Source organism: Chroicocephalus ridibundus, chromosome 3 (assembly GCF_963924245.1).
Source record: "Chroicocephalus ridibundus chromosome 3, bChrRid1.1, whole genome shotgun sequence".
Lineage (NCBI taxonomy): Eukaryota > Metazoa > Chordata > Aves > Charadriiformes > Laridae > Chroicocephalus > Chroicocephalus ridibundus.
The window spans coordinates 115,466,835-115,492,177 of record NC_086286.1 but is presented as its reverse complement, the minus strand read 5'-3'; the positions used below and the strand labels follow the sequence as shown (position 1 = coordinate 115,492,177).

At 37.9% G+C, this 25,343-nt stretch overlaps 1 protein-coding gene across 1 annotated transcript; it reads right to left on the bottom strand.

The window, feature by feature from the left end:
- Positions 1-6,485: 6,485 nt before the first annotated feature.
- DDX1 (DEAD-box helicase 1) lies at positions 6,486-24,783 on the bottom strand. The gene is made up of 26 exons (XM_063330496.1): positions 24,651-24,783; positions 22,652-22,703; positions 21,737-21,800; positions 21,231-21,260; positions 20,885-20,981; positions 20,334-20,381; positions 20,104-20,187; positions 19,104-19,187; positions 18,619-18,695; positions 18,029-18,101; positions 17,840-17,916; positions 16,900-17,014; positions 16,246-16,384; positions 15,170-15,230; positions 13,875-13,973; positions 13,108-13,197; positions 12,345-12,533; positions 11,237-11,288; positions 10,655-10,801; positions 9,836-9,927; positions 9,207-9,279; positions 8,684-8,756; positions 8,528-8,570; positions 8,208-8,303; positions 7,305-7,425; positions 6,486-6,984 (listed from the first exon to the last, which is right to left on the bottom strand). Exons 1-26 carry the CDS (start codon positions 24,664-24,666, stop codon positions 6,854-6,856), a joined length of 2,223 nt encoding a protein of 740 aa, XP_063186566.1. The 5' UTR covers positions 24,667-24,783; the 3' UTR covers positions 6,486-6,853.
- Between the last annotated feature and the right edge of the window lie 560 nt (positions 24,784-25,343).

Here is a 25,343-nt window from a genome sequence, read left to right as displayed (position 1 = left end):
ATAACCACCTCTGCAAGACCTAATTTCTCTGTGAAGGTTAATTAGTTTAATGCAGGAAATAGTCTAGTGGAGTTGGGGATTTCTTCTTCAAATAAATGAGTTAGACTTGAGTTTGGTAAATACCGCCTGAGAAACGTGGCTTTTGGATGTAATGCTTTGCACAACAGATCATCGCACTATTAGAGGAGAGAGAATAACATCCTCCAAGTTCTACCTGAGTTGGCAATTTGTTAAGCTTCTTATGAAACGCTTACAAAAACTGGAATGGCCTCATTTGGGGGGTGGAATTGCTTCCTGCTTACTTTTGTTACACTCTATTTTGTTCAGTACAAACCTAATCTGAACCAGAACATAGCTGAGGTTGGGATTTCTGAGCGAGCTGCAGACTGACATCTTGCTGAGATACAGATGCTTCGGTGAGAAGATTTTTCATCATGGCATATCAAACCACATTATTTTAATTTGCTCTAGACAATAGCAGTATGCAAGAGAGTAAACAGAATTTATTTTTGTTGCATATCCATTTGCATAGTCAAGACTATCACATACATTTAAGATTGTCAGACACTGATCTCCGAAGCTCATAACCTTAAACCACAGCTTATTTGGACATCACAAACTTAATTACCCCAAATCATGTCACTTATGGAAACACTTACTTAGAAGATTATTTTCAAACTGGCAATTTAGGTCTCAGTCAGGGTTTGATTTGCATTCCTTCTTCAATTTTAGGGAGCTTACATTTCTTCCCTGTCTTTCCCCCCCAGCCCCTGGTTGATTTTCAAGAGTTGTAAACTGAAAGCCACCACACAAACAATTCTGCTGATATAGGAGTAAAAGTTAACTCCCTTTTCATCAGCAGGGTAACAGGAGAGGCAACTGGATACACACATGGTCTGACAAGTAGAAAGGTCACTTTATTGGATGTCTTCTCAGAAAAAAAAGATTACTTTTAAGGGGGTATTATATAGGCTTGATGAAAATATTTCATATACAAGCCCGTATTTCTCATTGTTTCGGTAGCCTGTGCAGTGTTTATTTGGATAGTTTCCCAGGGATTTCCTGCTTTATTAAGGAGACAGCATCCTGGAGCGTAGCGTTTACATAAGTTACCTACGCGATTAAAAGAGGTAAGTAAAATACAGGAGGAAGCCTCTGATACCATAGGCATTATACTGAAAAAAAAGACTAGCTTAATTGGGAAAGATTAACAGCAAGCCTTTTCCTTCTTTAGCTCTAAAGACTATTTTTAAGCTATCAGTAAAAGTCGGTTTTATATACATATCAGAAAAGTTAAAGCTTAGTAAGAAAATACAGAAAAGTTAGGTGTATTTACCTTACACTAAGAATTAGCGTGTTCTAGAAACTTGGACTAAACGGAGACACAGAGTGTAAAAGCACCACCCGGCAACAATGGCTGCTGGCAAAACCCCGAACTGGAGTTTGGGCTGCTGAGAGAAAACTTCAGATGACTTACTTTCATTTTACAGATTTATTTTTTTTTTTTTACTAAATTTAAATTATCTTCTCATTCGTTTAGGACATTGGAAATACCACCAAAGATCAGTGTCTCTCATTGAATAGACAGTCTTTTTGTAAAACTTACTTATTTTTAAGTATTTCACCCAAACGCTGCTTAAACTGTCATTGTAAGGGAGCGAAGAGCAATTTAAGTGTTTTTCAAAAAGAGGTTAAAACTCAACGCAATCTCCCCCACCCCTTGTATTTAGAACAGGGCTGCTAAAGCATAACGCAATGAAGCATAACTGCTACTGCTGAATGCTAACAAATTCTCTGCTTCCTATTTTGAAGCACTTAATTTAAAAATGTTCAGAAAAACTAAATTTCATAACACAAGATTCACCAAAGCGATTACAATAGAACACGTTGCTTGAAACCTACATAACAGATAGCATACATAATGCTGATGATATGCCAGATAGTCACAAATGGCAACAGAAGCAATTTGGATATAATTTCTATTTGGGTTTTGTTATTCTTTGTGTTAGTCTTCATAGGTCATAGAATAAATGAAACTAATTCTAGCACAGTCACAGCTCTGGTTAAAAGGGTGCTGGTTCTCAAAAACAGATCTGTAGAAGGACGGTTTTAACTGATATCGTCCAAATCACCCATTTTGAGTTTTGTGTATTGTAACAATCAGCGAACAGAAGCAAGTCACCATTGGACAATTCTGCAACACCTCAGTGCTTTTACTGAGTCCGAAGACAGCAAACAAAGCGAGACCACCGTGGCAACACGGTTTGTGAAATACAAGTAATACGACATTTCCATATATGTTAGAATTTTTAAATTCAACTTACATACATAGGATGGTTCAAGTTACCTAAACATAAGTTTTTGATGCTGTTTAGGTGCTTTGGGCTACCTGAATTTTCCGTACGGCGCTGGCAGGTACAACACAGCACCTACAGGCGGGAGACCTGTGCCATTCTGGAGTAGCAGCGTATCCCGTCACCCACAATGGTATTAACTCAGTGTTAACCAGAATCAGCTGACTTCCACCAGTCTGTTCGCCCTGTATCAGTTAGCTATTCTCATCCTTTTAATTTTTCTGCCAAATATTAGACCAAGGAAATCCCTTCAGGACAAGAGAAGTGCGCTGCTATACGCCTCAGGCGCTCCAGTAAGCGGTGGTGCTCAGCAGATATAGGATAAGCTCCATGAACGTGCCTTTTATGTTCTCCAATAATAACAGCCCTTATGAAAGACTATTTCGTTCACGTGCCGAGTATCATGAAATAGCCTTTAATATATCATTGCTGCAAAGAAATGATGAGAGTTCTTTCCAGTCTTGGCTGGCGTTCAGCAGATTACTCCATCCTTTTACCTCAGTTTCTCCATCTGTGGATCTGGCCACATTTGTTGAGAAACCAGGAACTACAGACAAAAAAGCACTGCAAGATGCAACGTGGCTTCTGAAAACATCTTAATAAGAAGTAATTAAGAGCTCGCTCATCATTCACAGAATGGGTCAGTATCTGGCAACTAGCAGCAACTCTGCAAAGTAGCAACTTTTCTTCCAAGCAACTTGTCAAAGAAATACTGTTGTAAGAAGATTCTTGACACAAGCCACAGGTTTTCCTCTCCCTCAACCCTTGGATATCTTCATCTTTGTCTATTGGCAAGTGCTGGTGTAACTGCAGTTATAAAAGGTTTCTTTAAGCTTTTACGCTTTTTCCTACCCATAAACAGAGGTGCAAGGCAGAAGGGTATGCACTCCTCAGTAAAGATTTCCCCCTTTCTTACGTTTACCGAACCTACCTGAGACGCGGCTGCTTTGCTAACTGGCTTAAGTAGGAGCCCAGCTTATTGCATTATAGGGGATATTCACACATGGAAGTGACCACAGGCCAATTACCTCTTCAAATTGACCAGGCGCGTTTATTCGTATGTGTGATTCCATAAACGTGAGAAGACACGGAGTACAAGTTTGTATTGCCAGCAGCAATTTTGCCTGCTTTCACAGTAGCAAAGCAGAACCGCGCTTACAGCGCAAGAGCCCAGTGAACTCCTGCCTTTGGAGGATACTAAAAGGGGGCCCCAGCTCAGCAGTTTGGACGCCGAGTGGCAAACACCATCTGTATCCTTTTCCCTTCCATAAAAGGAACCTTTATAGGAGTGTAAAGGAAAACAAAGAAAGATTACTACCAGTAGTTATAAATACTCAAATGAATAGTTAATCATCCAATAAGAATGTGAGTTCTCTCAAGACATTGTACTAAAGCAAATTAGTCAAAAATGTAAAACTACCGAACAAGGGTGCTCCAAAAAGCAAGTGATAAACTCAGCCAAACAAAAATCTCTCCCTACCCTAACTGTACAACTGTTACTAAAATATAACTACGAAGAAAAAAAACCAACCAACTTAAAACTAGAATTTTTATTTTGCTTTATTTCACTTTGGTTAATCTTGAATTTCCCATACCTTCCCCTTTTGGTCAGAAAAGCTGAAGCACAGCAAACATGCCTACATGGGATTTGCTTACAGAGTTCTAAAGCCAGTCATTTGCAACAAAGACTGCCAGGGGCACTTGTGGAAGCCTATCTTTTGGTGCTGTTTTCAGTTAAGCCAGCCCTAGAAATCAACACTGAGAAGAAAAATAAACATAGTTTTGACATGTACAGTAGCAAGAATTAGCGTTGTACCCAGACAAGGAACAAGCCCTTTAAACCAGAAGTTAGTGGATTAACCATGCTAACAGCTTAAACTGCATGTTTATTCAAGCTGCGACAAGTCAGCCAGTGAAGCAAGGGCCCTTCATTGAGAGTTTGTGTTCCACAAACAGAACAGCTTTAAGTTCTTATTTTTGTTTTGGGGTTTGTTTGTTTCTAAGGAGGGGAAGAAAAAAAAAAAAAAAAAGAAGTAGTAGGCTGATGTACTAACGGCCTCCTCAGCCGTACATGAAACACCAGCACCACCAAGAGGCAGCCAATGGTTAGTCCACTAACAAAAAAAAAAAATAAAATAAAAATATCACAAAGCACATTGGAACATTCATCCCCCATCATATACATGTTTATACATACATATACAGAGCAGTCTATACGTATTTATACACATATGTATAAAGACACACAATTAGGTACTTAATTTCAATGAGAAATAATTTTTTTTTTTTTATTATCAGTTGGAATATTCCTGACAACAAGATGTGCAACATCACCCGATCCCGAGAAATTCTGTTCTTATACATCTGTTGACTTTAACTGCCAATTGAAAACGTCTTCCTATCTTGACTGCGGATGTGAAAGAAAGTCAGTGCTTGGTTCAAGAAAGGTAGTTACAGCTCTTAGTTGGAATCTTGCCTATCCAGCTACACCCAGTTTATCACTTCCTGGTACTAGGGAGAAAGGCATGTGCATTCTGAAATAAAAATAATAAAAGGCAATGCACATCCTAGGACTTTATGCCAGGGACAAATGTCTGAACTTAATTTGGTGTAACTCCATTTAGCTTTCTGGTTAATTTTTTTTTTTTTTTTTTAAATCACCTTACTTGCTTTCTGAGGAAATGTGGTGTTTTCTAGAAAGATCATCTTTTTAGTGTTTTAAGACAGCAGTAACTGGAAGTTAATATAAAAAAAAAAAACAGGTCAGATTCCTCAAAACAATTGCAAGTAGTTCGTGCCATCTCATCTAAATACTTTTCCTAAAGATTACTCATTAGGGCAGAGGAAGTTTTCTGTTTAGCACAAGATACAGTTAAATTCTTGACATCTCAGTCAACCATTAAAGTTTCTCAACCAGAAAGTCTTTGCCCCTGTACCTCCCTCGTGCTGCAACCTTTGAAGGCACATCAGCAAAACCCTCCCCAAAAAAAACCCAAAAACGTATACAGTAGGTCATTTTAGTAATTTCAGATCCTACACCAGGGAAATAGAAATTTTGGCATGCCTAAGGTTATACACCTAAAGGTACTTTCATTTTTAGGACTGAAAAAAGCAATGCTACGTAGCCAGAATTTGAAATTATGTACTGAAGTTTGGATAGCCAATAGCTAATGTCAAAAGACGTCAGCACTTTGAACATGTAAGCAGATTTATTCCAAATGCCACTTCCTAACACAGAGAACAATGCTGGTAAGATTTTTGACTCCACATACCCACCGTTCCCCTCTGATTTAAAAATTATCTCCAACTTAAAATTAAATATATAAGCACCCCATCCCACAGTTTAAAGGTACTGAAAAGGTACTAAAGGAAGGAGTCCACAATTAACCAGTCTGGGATCAGATAACACCATGTAGTCACAGTAAATTAATACTAAAATTAGGTTATCTTAATGAGAAATCTATGTATTTTATTATGTTAGCTAGGACACTCAGTCTGCTCAACACGAGTTTAATCTGGTTCTCACTATTTTCTGCGAGTGGATTGAATGTTTTGTGACTAGAAGTCTTGAGAAGGAGAGCAAAAAGTTACTTCCATTCTGGGTTGTCAGGCATTCCCAATGACCTTTCATACTTTAGGTGACAATCTGCAGGCAAAGTCATTGAAATTTGTGAAGTATCTTTACAGGAGTCACTAGAGGAAAAAAGGAACCTAAAAAATATCCAAATCAGACTACAGTTAACGTCATTTGAACAAATACAACCTGCCTGAAAGCAGCACTAGAGGCACTGCGTACTTCAACCTATACCGCTGCATGAAAGACATTTTTCTGAAGACTTATGAACTGCTTTGATACTAGTGCGTTACTTTCCTATGAAGTCAGAGTATTGTAGAATTCTTTGTACAAGATCAACTGTAAAAATTTAAGACATATTAACTTTGAGAAGCCTAGTTTTACAGAATGAAAATGCAGTTATCAGCCTAGATTTAGGGTTTTAGGATAACCAAGAGCTTCAAATACATACTGCAGGAAGTTAGGATTTTTTCTTGTCTTAAATATATACAGCTGTCTGAGTATGGATGCATCTTGAAAAAGCACAGCATTAAAAAAAAAAGAAATCACAGTCCACAGCTAGTTAAATAATTTTAATATATGTTCTCCAAAGAAATGAATTAAACTCTTATTCTTCCAGATTTGCTTAATTACACTTGTATTTTCAACAAATCAAAAGGCTATGCAAAGAACAACTCCACAAATTAATCCTCAAAGCAAGGCAGAAGAAGAGCAAAAGAAACCATTTCATCTTTGACTTGTTTTATTTTATCAAGACAACAGCTAATACAGAGTTAACAATGTGTTGAACATACTGTTCATCATGCAAGAAGTATATTTAATTTTAATCCTTTTCTAACTACTGCTACTCAGAGACGGTATGGGATTTTTGTATTTGCAGGGTAGAGCATTTATTAACTCAAGCCTTGTCTCAAGTGTGGTGCAATCAGAATGTTCTGAACAGCTGGTTAGGAAGATAGCCAAGATGCAAGAAAGATGTCTGAGCCTCCTTTTCAAGGGCAGCCAACTCTTGTACTGTAGGTGCCAGAATATCCACATGGCCTTTATACAGTCCACCTGCCAAGAAAGACTCAAACTAAATGATGTGTTCAAAAAAACATTTTTCAGCAGAATTAATAACGCTCAACCACAATCATTCAGAAAGCTGAAGTAACTTTGTTAACTTGTTAAAAAAACCCACACAAACAAATACAACAAAATACAGGCATACACATGCTTCGGTCACTTGCAACCCATAGACTGCATGTAAGAAATCCAGAAGACAGCAAAGATCTATCAGAGTCTTTTTAAACCTACCTATTCTGTAGTTACACAGCAGATAACTAAGAAACTGAGCATTGCATAGCAAGGTAGCTCAAGAGTAGTTCATTACTTACCACCCAGAGCTCTTTTCTGCCCATATGTAACTTTCCCATCAAAATCATCTACTGGTACTTTTATGTCTGGTTCAACTTGGGCAATAGTGCAGTTTAAGTGTTCTTCAATCTCCCCCAGCAACTAAAAAGAAAAATAAAAATATTAGAGTGTCTTAAAGTACTCTTATGGTCCAAGACTTCAGTCAGACTAGTGTTCTGAATAGTCATTCAAGTAGTTTCCACACGAACTGTGCACTGAAAACAATTCGGTCACAGACACCAAAGACTAACACATTTTTTGCTCAAACAGATTATATAAACTCATTTCCAATCTCAGTATGTTTTTACCCTACCTACAAACCTTTATTTTACATCCTACCCTACTTATGCAAGCGGGGCTACTTTACAATAAAAAGCTCACAGTCTGAGCTTATTTTACCACAGATGATGTATCATTCACCCTTCTCTTAACACAGAAAAGGAGGGAAACACCGTGAATTTAAAAAGCATTCATACTTAGTATGCAAATCCCAATAAAAATGTACTCAAGCAACACACTATTTCCAGGTTAGAGGAACAACAGTTTAAAGTTACTTACAGTTTTGCAACAAGCCATCTAAACAGAAATACGTAACTAACATACTGTAACTCTTAACAGCATTTGATCAGGAAGACCACAGAGAAGCTGAAAATAAGACTCCCAACAGAATTTGCTAGGAGTATTAAAATAAGCTTTTATAACTAAATAACTAACTAACAGAAAGTATAACTTGCAAGAGTTTTCCATATTCTTCTTTAAATTAAATCAAAGGTTTATAAACATCCCAAAGCCAGCTTTGTACTGCAACTACACAGCTAAAACAAGAACTATATCCCACAGTCTTTTAGAGTAGTTTGAACATTCTGGTTAAGCAAAACATTTACCTGCATCTCATTGTACCATATGGTACAACCTCCTTCTTCCTTCAGTCTAGTATTATAGCACCCTTTTCCACGACTACTGCATACATGATACCAAACCTAAAAATAAAAGAAACAGCTTCTAAACTTTGTGAAATAGTTTAGTACATTCATTTTGATTAATTATAGCATGAAAAAAGAATTCAGAGATCTATTTAATTCCCTTTCAATTAAGCAAGAACAAACAAGCAGTTTTCCAATGCAGGACATTGAAGTCCGACATCAGCTGTGGATAGAACTTCAGTAAATAACGTCTGTTCCATTTTGCTTTCGAGCATATTTACCTTTTCTTTCTCTTTTGCCACAAGGGAGATTGCCAAACCCATCCTGAAGTATTAAGGGAGAGAGAAAAATGTATTTCAATAACTATTGCCAATTTATGAAACAACAACAACAAAATAATCAAGAAAACATAGCGACTACTCAGAACACATACATACCTCTCAGCTCTGCCTACTCTCCCAATTCGATGAACATAGTTCTGTTTTTCATCAGGGAGTGTGACATTGATAACTGTATAAGAAACACACAATCCACAGAGAATACAAGTTTGGTTTTTTTAAAGACATACAAGCTAAGGTCACAGACCAGGCACCTAAAATAAATATGATTTTGATTGCTGCAATCCCTCTCCTTAACCCATATAGATAGTTTATGTTCTGTTACAGCAGTTACAGGTGTCGTTACCTGCAATACCTACACTTAAGGCCTCCATTGTAAAACGCTTTCTCCATGATTACTTTTTGACAAGAGCAGAAAAAGAAATGAAGAATCCCCAATAATGCAGAATATTATCAGGTATTTGAGAAGGTATGGTGAACAATCAAATTACAAGTTGCCTAGATCAAGCCTTTAACATCTACAACTTTTTAAAGTGAAGCTGTAAGTCATATGCTCGTTTTAACTGCAAATATACTGAGGCTGTATGCACTTCAATAGCTTAGTGTAAGAGTTATGTCTTACCATACGGGACACCGTGAATATCAATTCCTCTAGCAGCAACATCCGTGCAGATCAAGAAACGGACATCTCCTCTCTGCAAAAAACACAGTTGTAAAGAAGCGTACTAAATAAAGCAAACAAAATCCCAGGCAATGAAACAGTAGTCTTTCCCATTTACTTCACCTTGAAGTGTCTCTGTACATTTAAGACACTTCAAATAAAGGTCTTCCACAGTGCAATAATGCTTTTTGAACACGGATAGCGTGGCCAATTTACACCCTTATTTCTTTCCCCAACAGCATAAAGCCAGTATAAATCAAAAAATGGCTTAAAACCAAACTGTCCAATATTTAAATAACTTTTTTTAATAGTCAAGACCCAAAGACTCTAAAAAACAATGTAATCTGTTACAAAGCTTAAATTTAGGTTTTATTTAAAAGTAAGCCCTCTCAATGAAAACTCACTAAGGTCATATTGACTAACAGTATAGATTTCCACCTACAGAAACTGTGCCTCACAGCATTTTAGGAAGTGGGTCAGACAGCATTTGAATGCAATTTAATTTAAATGGATAACTAGAAAAACAAATTAACATATGATATCAGATATTGGGAAGTAAGAGAAAAGCCTTCAACAATCTGCTCCATCACCTTAAATCTTTCCAGGTTTTGCTTTCTTTCTTGAGGTTTTCTGTCACCATGCAGGCAGACACATGAGAACTGATGTCCCTTCCTATCAGGGCCTGAAAGAATTGCTATGCATTAATAACACCATATATAAGTTATGACACAATACCATAGAGAACTGGAAAGAAGTACATTTTGTGGGGAAAAGTCTGGACTCAGGGGAATTTCATTGAATTTATTACCAGTAAACATAAACTTCTGATTACTGATAGAGGCATTGGGGAAAAACAAGACAAACGATTAAACACCTTTCCTCCCTCCTCCCCAGAAGAGGTCTGTGTAGTCATGTCTGCTCACTCCTTAAAATTCCTTCATTTCTCTAGATGTGTGTCTTCAACCTACCTCCTCACATATTCCCTTTCAGTGTCCCCTGTGTTTTCTCTCACACTTCTCCTTCCATGTCTCCTTATGTGCGTACTTTTGTACACACATTTTCTTTCTATGTCTCCTGCCCATAGCAACTATCACTTTTTCTTATATACATTTCAGCAGAGACAGCATATGCTCTTCTCGTTGGTTCAAATTTTGGTGCACGATGTGTTGTTTCCAGCCATTTCCAAGCTGTCTGGAACAGGTACAGGGCAGTTTATTGCCTTCACAAAAGGCCACGCCTGCAACTCCCTACTACCAAACCCTGACTTTTATGCCCAGCCAGTATTTCAAAAAAACATATGCACAATTTTATTTCTGGGGTGTCTGAATATCAGTGACCTCTATCATACAATTTCAGCTTTGAAATAAACAGGAAAATGAGGAGAATAAGGTTTCCAGGAAAAATACTACCTCCGCCCTGCTGGATGAAGTACTGCTCCATATTATCACAATCAATTTTAGTCCTGCAGAAAATAATGGCTTGGTCCATCTTGTGTTCTTTGATTGCCCGAACAGTGTATTCTCCTTTTAGAATTTTAATAGCTTCAGACCACATTTCTAAGTAAAAGTAAAGAAGTTATTTCACTCAACTGTTTAAAAATATGAAAAGCCTTTGAATAGCACACATTTAAAGCTTTCTCTAGCCTTTCAGTAGACAGTTAAACTTTTATTAGCAGAGCAAGTGAAGCAGACCTTCAGTTTTTTCTGCTCCCCTGCTACAAGGTAATATAATACAGAAAGAACAAACTCAGGAGTTTCAGGTTACCTATACACACACTGACAAACATTTGTTGTTTAAATACCCGCAAAATATCTATTTCTCTCAACCCTAATTACAGAAACACATTTATCTTCACAACTACAAAAATGTAGATATAAAAATTCGGAGGAACATGACTCTCAAGGCCGATACCTACTATAATTCAGATTTACTTCATAACATTTACAAAGGATTATTTCACAAGCTATTACTCAACTAGTATTGCTGATTACCTGGAGTGTTAGCACCAGGTCGTGTATTGTCTTTTGCATGTACTTCATCAGTCTAGGAAGAAAACAAACAAATAAACCCCCTGAAATCATTAGTCCATACTTCACAGAGGAAATACTTAACTCCCTTAACTTATAATTATCAAGAAATTAAAGTTTAAAAGTAATCTTAGCGTTCTGTTCTCCCACCAGATAAGCTAACAGACCTTTAGCTAAGAAAAGCCTTAAGTGTAAGCACACAAAACTTGTTCATATAAAAGGACAATAAAATTATTTATGTAGACACTGGATAGAAACCACCTTTGTACAAAGTGATGAATTAAAAAAACCAAAACAAACGTACACCAAACCTGAAAACAACGCACTACAAACATCACTAAATAATATGCAGCTGTTCCGTATGTTTTCCCCTATGCTAGGCTGAACCAGATATAAACCTAAAACCCAAGAGAAACAAATTCATGCTAACACTTAATGAAATAGTTCTAACAGACCTAACAAAGGGAGGTTCCAGAGGTAACGAGGAGTTAAGAAAATTTATTGATTGTAGCTGCTTAAGAGTTGCTGGAATGAAATACAGTCCCAGGTTATTCAAAACTTGAAAACTAAAGACTTCAACAACAACTACCACCTCACACGAACAGGTGTGCAGTATTTAAACTAGAGTCTCAAATGTATTCTGAGACTAAATTCATTCCTCTAAAAATTGCTCGTCTCACATACAGACAAAACTACTTTACAGAATGATCTGTCTTGGAAGGTTTACTTCCTCCTGATCAAATCAGGAAAGACAGGTACTAACTACAATTAGGCTACAGACGATCAGCTGGGAAATGAGTGAAAAAGCAGTGTAGTGCCACTGTTCTCCCGTACAAATCACAACGTTACTCTATCAAGATCTTCCTCAATCACGTTTGTAAGACTGACCTGTTCAGAAACAGTGTTACGACATCATCAATAGCATGATGCTGACTACTGTAGAACAAACCATTTCAGATAACTAAGCTGTTTCAATAGCTGTCAAAGATCCTACAATATTAGGCCACAATTTTGAAGGCTAAATAAGTAAACGTGGGCAAGTAATCTTAATTTTCACTTTTAGACCACTTACTCTGATATGATTCTTGCCGAGCCTTTCCCAGAGTTTGTCAGCTTTTGGATTTACAGGCACAACTACATGGTGTACAGTTTCAGGTACAGAATCTTCTCCTTTCAGATCAACCCAGGTGGGAAAATGCATGATCTTTTCAGATAGTTTTTTCACATCGAAAGAATGTAGTGTTGCAGAGCACACAATCACCTGAGAATAAAAAGAGCCATATGGATACCACTGAAGATCAGATTCTCCCAGCAGAATGGTCAGAGTGAAACGGGAAGAATGTTATGTAGTTGAATAGCATAACGTAGCACAACAGAGAGTCCCTGACTGGCTTTCCTCATCACAGGAACTACCCACCTGAACAGTCAAGGGACAAAATAAGTTACTTAACTATTCTCTTACAAAACCCAAATCGTTTGAGAGGAAGAAAGCAGAATTACTGAGAGTCGTTGAATCAAGATCGTTAGAGCATTAGAAATCATAATATATGCACTCACTCTTTTTTCAAATACTTTTATATCTGCTAAATACTGGACTTCAAGATCTAGAATCCCAAAAATACATGTTCACAGGTATTACTGAACCCAATGGACAAGTGTCACTTTTGAGCAAGAGGCGTAACAAACTCTACTTCAAATAAGCAGTAGTCAACAAGTAAAAGCAGTGCATACCACGCAAAAAAAAACCCCAAACCCCTACCAACACAAAACAACCTAAGAACACACACACACATAAAAAACCCTCAAACCCACAAAACCAAGAACAAACTTTAGACCTGAAGTCTCTTTCCATCCGAAGTTATCTGAGGAATCTGACTGTGGATCCTGTTTATGAAATCTGAATAACCTTGGAGGAGAAGGCCATCCTACATGGGAACAAAATAAAAGAAAACAAACTGCAATTCTTACATTGAACAAGCAATACACTTGTAGCCTTAGAAGTCCTCTGGCAGGGATATGATTACTAAGCACCAAAAAAAAAAAAGGAAAAATGGAGTATTTATAAAGTACAGCTGCTGTGCTTCACAAGAAATTGAACATCTGTCTCAGCAGCTTCTCCTAGCTAATACCCCAAGGCATTCCATCTTTGTGAATATTCAGTTGTACTAAAACAGATCAGAGAGAGGGGCATTCATTTCACAGCATACTGAGTACAGAATTCACTGGCTTCGAGACCTGCTGGGTAATCAAAAATGCTTATCTCGTCTTTGTCCTTTCAAGTTCCCTGTACAGGGAAAGGCACAGACTTCACTAATCTTGTGAATACCGCCTGAAATATATTTCTCTATTAGAAAAAAATCAAACAGCTTTACCAGAGAGGCTACAAGGCGGGGGGGGGGGGGGGGGGGGGAAAGGAATGTGTAGGTCACTGTGTTCAGAAATTGACCTGAAAAAGATTGACCTGAAGTAGACTATAGGTAGCTAACTGTTGTTCCACTGAAGTACCAAATGATATAGGACAATGACATTTCACTGACTCTCTTAGGAAATGTTATATTGCATTCAAGAACAGAACTTATGCACCACTTAGTTCTCTACGTACAGCTTCATCCAGAACCAGGAATCTAACTTGAGATAAATTAAGCTTTCCTGTTGAGACTAGGTCATCCAGTCTTCCAGGAGTTCCAACAACAATATCCACCTATGAAATACATAAGAATATGAATTAGTCCTGTAACTAACTAGAGACATTTAAGATTATGAGGCAATTATCAGTATAATGCCCTATTTTCTATTAATTATAACTTCACAGAATCCTAGAGTAATTTGGCTTGGAGGCATCTCTTGAGGTCATCTGGTCCCCGCTCCCACCATCACATGTAAAACAAGGAAAACTTCCAAGCTGCTTTAGAGGACTCAGGAAGTTGCCCAGCAAAATTTTCAGTATCTCCAAAGACAGAGATCCCACAGCCTCTCTGGGCAACCTGTATTTCAGTTCTATGGCCATTTCAATAGTAGAACCTGCTTTAGGCAGGAAGTCTTCCCTTATATTGGGAAATGTTGTGTTCCTGCTCCCTTCTTCCCCTTCCACACCCACACTCCCCCTCCCCCATAAAAAAAAAAAGAAAAGAAAAAGCTGTGCAACTATATTATCTGAAGCCAACAAATCTGTTTTTACTTGGGAATAAAATAAATTAAACTTTTCCTACTGTGCAAGTATACCTATCAAGTCTATCAACCATAGAAATAACTTAAGATTTTGACAGATGGAAGGGTTCACCATCATGAATTTAGCTTTCACATGAAAGTCTAGCAATCTTCCAGTTCAAGCCTGCTTAGGAGAAAATTTGTATTTTGGCAGATAAAAATCACTGAAAAAAAAAAATATCAATAGAGACATGGTCTCACTTCCAAAAGTGAGTCTTAAAAAAAATTACTATGCTATCCCTACAGCATGACTGAATTGATTGTACATCCCATGCTGCTGAAGCTGGACCAGTTCGTTCTACATGGAACTGGTTTGTGGTGGAGGTTGACCCCGATAATCATACAACAGTTTTATTCACACAAGTGTGACACAGAACTTAAGAGGAAAACTGTCTCTGTCTTGTTAGTTAAGGACAAATGGCAAAAGATACACCTTTATTTTTAAAATTTTCAGAGTTACTCAGCCTTCAATAGGATTTGACCAAGTACTAGAAGCATTTGTATTGACAATTGCCATAAAAATAAAGAAACAAATCCTAGACCAGTGCAACATGAGCTTGCTATCAACTGCACAATTTCTTATTATCAGGTTTACAGAAGCTACAAGAAGCACCATTTCTATTCTCTAGCAATATCCTGAGTTATTCAGAACCCAAACTATTAGATCATATGAACAAAAATACAACTTACTCCTTGTTCCAGTACAGACAGCTGATCTCTTGCAGCAACTCCACCAATAATCAACAGTTCCCTAAAATTACATCGATATAGTTTAACACTTGCTAATTTTTTTAATATATTCAGAAGGTATATTAAACATTCAGAAGACTGATTCTTTTATCAGTAGTTGACAATTAACAGTTCTGAATGGTAATTTTAAGAACCAGAGAACAGGAAAACAAGTTTAAATTTCGTCCATTCATATGTAGCATATTGTATTTTGATTTGAGAAGTGAAAGTTTTGTTACTGAATTGTTGAATCAAATTTGATTACTCTGTCGCTGTTGTATTAAACACATTAACACCTTAACCAATTTCATCTTAAAGAATCTGTTCCTGAAAGATCTCAAACACAAGTTAGCTTGGTAAGTTTCCTATGTTCTTGAAAGCTAGAAATGCAAGTAACAGTAAATTAAATGAATCTTACATCATAGCTTGCCTCTCCCCATTGCTACTTCTCTGCAATTCTACTTGTAAATTGACTGTAGTTTAGAATATGGAGATAGTTGTTTAAGTTTTATAAGCAGTCAAAAGAGAAACAACTTTGGACAAAAGCAGCTTGCAGACGATTTTTTTCGTAATTGCATCCCATGCCAATGATTGCAAGAGTTGTCCTGTGAGCACACTGATGTAAACAGCACAGACCTTGTACAGAACTATTTGTTGGAGAATAAAAACAAAGTTAGGGCAGGGGGATGTGAGGGGCACAGGAAGATGCTCAGAAAAGAAGGGCACTAAGCAGATGTGTTTTTCTTGATTAAAAAAATTAGCTATCGTACACCTTTGATAATCCGAAGGAAAAAACAACAAATAGATTTGTCATACCAGAAAGATGTAGTCTTTAGACAAAACTCATCAAAACAACCCTAACTGGTCTGACTGTAGCTGAGAAGTCAGGATGTTGGTTGGTAGCAGATACTACTGAGGCCATTATCAGTAGCACTGCAGATTCAGGTCCATTTAGCTAGAGGAACACTCTTCATCCCCCTGCAAAATCATGTCCATGTACAATACCGTAAATACAATTAGTACAGAGGCACCGTTACCTTAGTTTGGGATTATCAACATATTTTTTGAACTGCTTCACATTGTTCAAAGTTTGTTCTGCCAGCTCTCTTGAGGGTTCTACAATCAATGCTTTTGGAGCATTTGGAAGATTCTGTGTTTGAACCACTTGTGCATTTCCTAAGTGAAAAAAATATGCCATTAAGATAAATTCCTATCCTGGATTTTTTTTTTTTTTTTTTTACTGGAAACAAACTTGAATTTTCTACTAATAATCTAAAACCTCATGATTCTACCTGCTCCATGTTATTGCTCACTGAATTATGAATAGCTTCAGATTAATATTCAGAGATTACAAATCAATCTTGACACAATAGTTAGTATATTGGCCATGCAGTATAATTAATTTTATTGCAGCGCTAACGCACACACATGTATTTTTAAGATGACACTGCTGAGCAACTTAGCTGAACTTCTCTTTTTATCTGATGCATTTCTAAGTTCAAAATATTAGACTATTTGTGGCTTAAGATGAAGAAATTTTGGAATACATTATAAAAATACTAGTATTTCTATCAGTAAGATCATTGTAAGACCCTAAATACAGCAGTAATGAAGCAATTTAAGTGATGAAAACATGCTCTATAACACAACCTGAATATAGAACTGAGAGAAGTTTAAAAAACCTAACCTACCCGAGTGTTGTGATTTTACAACACTACCATCAGGAGCCTTGCAAAGACCAATATAGCCATCTTTTGGTGGAAACTTGAAGTCTTCTTCGCCAAAATTGAATTTCAACTCAGCATTCTAGATGTCAACAAAGGTGTGTCACACAAATTCAAGAGACCACATAAAATGAGAAACAATTCTGTAATTCACTTCCCCAGGAGAAATCAGCCAGACGAGGAGAAGGGAAAGGTGTGTTTTCTCCCATCATACACATTCCCGTTCCCCAAGTCATCTAAAACCTGCCAGACCTTTCATGTGTGGTTCTAGCTCTTAAAACTCTTTTCCTCTCCATCACAGTATCCCCACATTCTTTTGAACTTTCACCTTCCATTCATTTTCAGTGACAAACCAAAATTAAAAAACCAACACAAAAAAAAACCAAACAAGAAATCAAACACTTTTTAAACTTGTACATTGCTCTGACCACCAAAAGGTTTGCTGAAACCTTTACTTGGTAATAAATCACCCCCAAAAAACTAACTCCACAAAGACATAACACTACAGTACTGTCATGTTAGAGTTGAATAAACGAAACGAGAATTTTGGCACTTATAAGCAAATAACTTGAATCTGTTGAATCACAGTATATTGAATTTTAATACTGGCAAGATAGCACTGGTATTAGGAATTAGTCATCTGTGCTATTCTATTCTTATAGTCAAGTTTAAGTATTTAAATTTGAATTTAAACATTCAATATTTAACTTGAACAGTATTCCTCAAGGCTAACATCCTGTGGTGACCACTCCAGTAGTGAAACACTAGTAGACCAAAGGAAACAGGGAGCATACAAGCACAACTACAGTAATTTTAGGTGGCTATGCAAGTTTTATACTTAAGTAGTTAGTTACCAAAACTAGAACAATTTTCATGATCTTACACCTCTGTGATATTCCTAAGTTACCTTCAGTACACAAGCTGCAAAAAGTGCTTGGTTCCTTATGTGTGGTGGGATTTCAAACGCAAGACCAAGGTCCTTCCCTGAAAGAAGGGTTCATTCAGTCAGACACCACATACATGCATTCCTCTCCTTGCCCCTCTCCCAGTACAAGCACCCCAGTAAAATACCAAAGAAAAAGTGAGTAAAACTTACCATTTTTGGAAAATTTTATTTGTCCTTTATCTATGTCTAGATAACACCCAATTGTATCATGCATAGTGAATTCCTGTAACAAGAAGAAGTTTGTGAAGCTAAGAGATTTTCGTCTTCAGTCTATTAAGAAAACTTAGTGCTTACATTCCATCGACTTTTCGTTTTCACACTTCTCCCTACTCAATGCTAATTTTTGCGAAGTTCAGTTTATTCCAATACAGACAGATTGGTGTTGTTCAAGCTAAGACTGAACTAAGTCAAGAATTAAATCCAAGACATCAGTTAAACCTTTTCTGTATGTTACAGGTTAGAGGTTATCTTCTAAATAGGCGTCAATATTTGCAGTCTAGCCACAATCATAAGCCTCAAGCCGACAAATGCTTTTTTTCAATCTATTAACATGCTTTTATCCAAAAATGGCTCAATGTTTCATTGTACTTCTGCCCAGTGACCTTCCCTTAAAATTTCGCACTATTATGAAAGACAGTTGATTGTCACAGCACAGAACCAACATGCAAGACTTTTACTCAGTTTCTACCACGTTAATAATGTTTCTGCTATGATTCTACCAATAAGCAATTCAAACTTACCTCACCATAGCTGTCAAACTGCTTGTTGTGAGACTTCTTACCAGTGCCACCAAAGCCAAAGCCAAATTTATCAGTGCCTGAAGAAAAGACAAACTATAGCTTTTTATCTTTTGGCTGACAGGTTACTTTTTTTCCTCCTTGTACCACCAACCGAAACCTCTAACACTATCAGGTAAAAAAATAATACACAGGGCTAACTAAAGACTTCTAGCTTTGATATACACTAAACTAGCATTTTTGTACCAGTACATTTATTGATTTTACTAGTCTCCAGTCACCTTCATTAGAGAATTGAAATAAAAGGAAAAAAGTTGCCAAGAGACAAGAAACACTGCCACCACCTCAGCAGATTTCCTCTTAACAGGAAGAGCATTACTTTGACAAAAAGTTTTAAACTCCCCAATATTGATGTCCTTCCCAAGGAACCCACTCTCTGCAAGACTATGAAAACAGTCTATGGGATTCTTCTTTTGAAGGAAACTCACCCAAATCTAGTGAAGCCTGCATAGTTGACCAACCAACTCTGCACAGGCCTTGGTCATGGCAGGAAACTTCATAGTAGTATTTCCCTTGAAAAGAGAAAGAAAGAATCTGAAACACCGCCCACATTTCAATTTCATCAAGGTGGTTCAAGTTTGACTGCTTCCAAGACCATACAAGTTTAACATTTCCTCCCCTTCCGAAAGCGTCATAAAATCCCCTACTGTGTTAGTGCGAGAAGGTTCTGCAGGCACCTATGTATGTAATATAAACAACAGGTTATCAGAGAACAACAGGCAAAAGGAAGAAGTACAGGCTGAGAGGTTGTGTGTGAAAGGTTCCAAAGCTAGAGAGACCAATGGTTCCATTGAATCCACAAGAACACAAACTCAGAACACCAGGGGTCTGCCAAATTAGTAGAAGATCACCAGCACGCACTAGCATCAACAACTGCTAGTGTAACTTCAACCACATCCAACTGGCTGCTACATACAGACAGACTACAGGATTATCTGCTGTACTGCTGAATGAGACTGAGGGTCTTTCTGAACACACACCTAGAACCACTGCAGTATCAGTATAACTGCTTCTGAGTAAAGAGTTGGGGTTGGCCTCTCATCTGTTGCTCCAACCACATAACCATAAAATTTGTGCATGCATGTGCCTGTGTGAAGTGTGCGAGGAAACAACTGAAAGTACTGTGTGAGTATCTATTTCCTATTAATAACACCTTAATAAAATGTGTTCTAAAAAATATTACTTGTGATTCTGTCTCCTCTGACTCAATCCCCCATCAAGGAAAAAGGTGATTTACAACACCAGGAGAGCAAGACAAAGGTATTTGTCATTCCAAAGTCTTCAGCTAGCAGTAAATAGAGTAATGCACATTTGCTCAGATGGATAGTAAATTTTAAATGCAAGCATCTACATTAACAATGGGTGACAAACAGGCATTTTAGTTTAAACTTCTAGAAGAGTCTCCAAAATACATAACTTGATATCTACCTTTAGTCACGCCTCTAGTTGCTCTGCATCCGTGCCATTCTTTTACTTCTCTGCTTTGACAACACAAACCATCTGATCCAATTGCTGAAAATTACAAGACAGTTTTAGTTAAAGAAATTGCCTCTCTACTTTTAAAGAAATTTTCATGAACACTTTCTTCTAGTTTATTCTTTTTTCCACCAAGTGAACATTTTCAAGGGAATATTTACAGCAGCATTAGGACAACTCACCAAAAGCTGATCCTCTATCATACGGGTTCATTTGCCATTTATTCAGCACTAGGTTTGAAACAAACAGCAACCAAAAAAGCATTAAATCAACAAGGTAAGCCTGGAAAACTCAAATTAGAAGTTCACATTGGCTCTACAGTGTTTGGCTTAATTTTCTAGGGAGACAGCTTTGCTCCAGAGCAATTCATACAAAGTCAAAATAAAGGACATAGGAGGGGCACAGGTGCATAATGCAAACGTATTCTATGAAAGTTTAGATTCTTCCATTAAGGAGAGCGCAGATTAAGTTACTTAAAAATACAACTGAAAACACTAGAGATCCACATCATCACAATCAAATTCAGCTGCACCCCAGTTCTTACGACTCCATCAGTAAATTTATATTCCTGTTTTATATTATCTGGATGATGATATTCTGACTTACGTTATGCCAAATAATGTAAAAATACTTATGTAATGGCAAGCTACGTTAATTTTGCTTTCGAAGGTGACGGAATCAACATGAATTAACAGTGTTCCAAACTTCAGGAGTGCGACATACAAAAACTTACCTGCCCCACCAGTTTTAATAGTTGCTTTCCCTTTCTTGCCTTCCATCTGGTCCTTCAGTGTTTCATAAACAATCTGGATAACTGGAATGCTAAAAGCCTAAAACGGAAAGTTATTTTTAATTCCACAATTTATACAGATATTTCCAGATATACACTTGGCCTAGTTTTCAGGTGCAATACTCAAAGTCAGAAACACTTTAAAACATGCCTACATGTGTTTGTAAAGACTATTAATAATACTGCTTAAATACATATACACATATATAAGCAGACACATAAACACACACACCACCTCTCACCACTTAAAAGGCTTTTACTTTGTACTAATTTAAATTTGATTACTTACACCAGTTTTTCCACTCCCTGTTTCAGCAGCCTATAAGAAGAAAAAATTAAGAATTTAACCAGAGTTGCAACTTAAACTGTAAGGACTGTTCTACAGTTCTATTTTAATAAACTATAAACTAAGTTTACTTTTATGTCTGCATAATACAGAAGATCTCAGAGAGTAATACCATTGCACAAATTGCACGTAAATACAAACACAGAAAACCTTTACAACAGACTTCAAAAATTAAAAAAAAAAAGATTAAATCAGATAGCTCTCATTGATGTGCCAGTGCCTGTCAAGTAGCCAAAAAATAAAGCCTAAAAAGAATGAATCCCATCTGCAAGAACGGCTGGAAACACACTGGGATTTCAAAGAGGTTTTTAGATGAAGAATATACTTTCTATCGAAGCAGGACAGGAGACCTCGTCTAACTATGGACCCTTCTGGAAAGAAGGGAACTGACCGCACAAACAATTAAAAGACACAGGCTTTCTTGGAACAGGGCTATCCTGTATACATACCATAAGTACATCACCACCTCCCAGGATCAGTGGGATGGATTCTGCTTGGATATCCGTAGGAAGACTGTAGGAAAGAACACAATAACATAAATTGATCTTTTCAGTAGAAAAAAGCTTATATAGGAATTCATAGAAACCTCAGTCATCTGCAAGATGGGAAATACCAGGTAAATGTTATTCTTCCTGGCTTGCAGCTAAGGAAATGAAAAGGATTCCATTTACAAGAAGAGCTTGGAACAGGAGATGTACCTTTACCGGAAGTGACTAGTGGATGCAGCAGATTCTGCTGCACCCTGACAAAGAGGGCTACATCCCACATCGCCATGATGAACTATAGAAGAAACAGATTAATCACAGCTAATTAATACCACTCATATGAGAAAAGAACTACATACACTAAGATTGTCCATTCTGATAATATTCTGAATGACAGTTCAAAACAAGCTCTGACATAAAATGTTTTAGCCAAACAAGTAACTAAAATCAGAAAGAATACTTGTAGAAGACCGCCACACAAGCATCAACTCTGAGGAACACAAATTGTGAGCACAGTCTGGAAAACATTTACTAAACTAGCAATAATTATGTGACAGTATTTCATCCAATAAACCCACAATTTCATCCAATAAACCAGAAGCACAGAGGCAGAAGCACAATGGCTTTTATCAAAGAAATGAACCTGAAGTATAAGCAGGTATGCTTTGCTTGTCCAAATTTAAATCTTACTACTGCAGTCACAATTTGTGTTCTTCAGTCATTTACACAAAAAGAGAAGTGCATGAGATGCAATGACAGTTAAAGGAAAACACATATCTGCTTTGTTTTAATGTGACAGCAGAGGTATTTTAAGACACATGTCATATATTGCTGAAAGACAAATTAGATTTTGCCAGGCCCAAACGCATTCCTACTTACAGCCAGTCCATCTCCTCCACTGCTTGAGCTATCTCAGGCATAACACCCATTTCTGCAAGACAAGAAAAAGGAACAAGCAGTGTTATTTACCTCAACATAGTCCAAAAGATTTCCAAGTGTCAACACTTCCAACTACAGACAAAAATAAAAAGTGTTCTTTTCAGCTACAAAACATGCCGCTTTCTCTGTAAAACTCAAGGGACAGATAAGAAATATTCTCCCTTCCCAACATACAGTTTTGACAGTTGTCCCCGCTTACAGTAGGGTAAGTCAGGCTTATGCTAGGCATAGGGGCAGGTGCTGACATAACCACAAAGCAAACACACTGGGAACTCAGTACCATTTCAAGGGCAAGCTACTTATCTTTGCACATTTAAGGAAACCGCCTACACAAACAACAGGGAAGACTTTGTTAGTCACAAATATCCTGACTCCCTCTACAGTTGTGATACAAATAGTTTTCAAAAAAGAAGAAAAACCTGTACCATATAGGGACTCAAATTTGAGATGTTTAAGTTTCTTCTCACCAAATCTTGCCTTACACGCTTACAGCATGTATATTAACTAGACAATGCTTTTATTTTCATACAGTTACTAACCACATCCAGCTTTTTTTCTTTGATACCCCTTCTAGCAAACTCATATTAAAGTCTGATATCAACACCTCCCTCAGACACAAGTTAAATATGAAGCACATAATAATGTTTGTACATTAATGTTGATAAACAATTTTTCTTTATCTAAAAAGAAGAAAACCCACACCTGCAGCTATTCAATAAGGGCAAGAAGAAAGCAGATCTTAACCAACCCATGTGATAGCATTATACCATCAAAATAACAATTTAGCTGCTGGTTATCTTTTCAGGTGCATAGCGTTACTCTAAATCCGTTTCTTTAAGTATAAATATGTACCTATCTAAAGGGAGCTTTTACATGCTAGCCTATGCACTGTCATATGCTGGGTTTCACATGTACCACACACATATACACCCATAGAGAGCTGGGCTGACATATATGGATGTATGCAGCCAGAACTGATTCTTTCACTTGCTATAATAAAAGTGCTACAAGAAACACATTTGTAACATCATTTCAGAAAGGTTTAACATTTTCAAGTATTAGTCTGCATTCCTAGAAAATTAGACAATCCACATAAGTAAAAAGCTTTTTCAGAGCTATTGACTGCTAATTATGCATAGATCCCTATATTATTTTTCCATTTTTAATATGCTTCTAGTTCACAAAGTTTAATTCCATATACTGCACAAGGGTTTAATCGAACAATGGCATTATATTTTCCTCAACTACAGTCAAATTAATCCTGCAGCCTAGCATCTAAACTCATCACTAGATCTACAGAAGAAGCTTCAGCATTTTCCCTCATGATTAGATATAAAGAATTCAGTCAAAAGAAACAAATTATAAACCCATACACATTAAAATTTTACCGTATCCTAATGCTGATTGGTCACCTATGTGTGCATATATGTGCATGGAGGGAATAAACGGTGATGTTTCCTCCTTCCACAGTAAATTTTTAGATTACAGTTCACACACATTTCAAACGATATCACAGATTAGAGCTACGCTTATAATAACCAATTATCACCCCCGGCAATACATAGAACAGTCATAATGAACCGAGGAAGGAGTATGACCGAGCAATCCCAGTTGCCAGACACACACATACCCCTCCCCCCCCTCCCCCGAACAGCAAATCCATATTGGTAGCCGCTTCTGAAGGCCCGCAAGAGCCCCAGGAGCCAGGAAGAGCACCCACATCCCCACAGGCCTCTCCACCTTAGGCCGCGGTACGTCCCACACCACGGAGGGCCCGCGCCGGGGCAGGCCCGGGAGCCGGGGTAGGCGCTGACAGGGCCCCTGGGCCGCAGGGAGCGCGGCACCCACCGCCCCCACAGAGCACCGGCAGGTCCGGAGGGCGAGGGGCTCTCCCGGAGCTCCGCTGACAACACCCACCACCCGCCCCAGCACCACGTACCCGAAAAGGCCGCCATCTTCGCACCACAAACACCGCCAACCACCGCACAGCGCAAGCGCTCGGCCCGTCCGCGACTTTATGGCGCCGGCTGGGAGCGGGAGGCGCCGCGACGCGTTCCGACCCCGGCCCATTTGTGCCCCCTCCGGGTACAGGGCTGCCCTGCAGCCGACACACCGAGGGCGAAACTGCAGCAGGAGTTATTTTTGCTCTGTTTGCGGATTTTTAGGTTACGCTCCTGTCACCTGCTCGCGATTTTCTCACTTTTCCTAAAGCTTCCAAAAGTTTTTTTTCCCCGTTTTTCCTCCCTGGGGTCCGCCTGTGGTGCCGACCTCGCTGCTGCGGCTTTGCACAGACAGGCAAGTCTCCAGAATCCATAGTCTAGTTTACACCCAGGCTAATTTATATTTTAAACACTGAATGTGTGTTTGCAATGAGAATCTGCTTTGCACTTGCATACGACACTGCAGTCCTTTTGTCAGTGTAATTCACGTTTGCATGGTTTTCTATAATAAACGTACTTCATAGAATCATAGAATTGCCTAGGTTGGAAGGGACATCTCAGATCATCGAGTCCAACCATCAGCATAACTCTGACAACAACCATCACTAAACCATATCTCTAAGCACTATGTCTACCTGTCTTTTAAATACCTCCAGGGATGGTGCCTCAACCACTTCCCTGGGCAGCCTGTT

Excerpts from the sequence above, each read along its gene's own strand:
- DDX1 (XM_063330496.1), bottom strand. Across the intron at positions 16,385-16,899 it reads TGTAAAATCACAACACTCGG|GAAATGCACAAGTGGTTCAA; the intron begins GTAGGTTAGGTT and ends TTTTTCACTTAG. Across the intron at positions 12,534-13,107 it reads CGGATGGAAAGAGACTTCAG|GTGATTGTGTGCTCTGCAAC; the intron begins GTCTAAAGTTTG and ends TTTTATTCTCAG.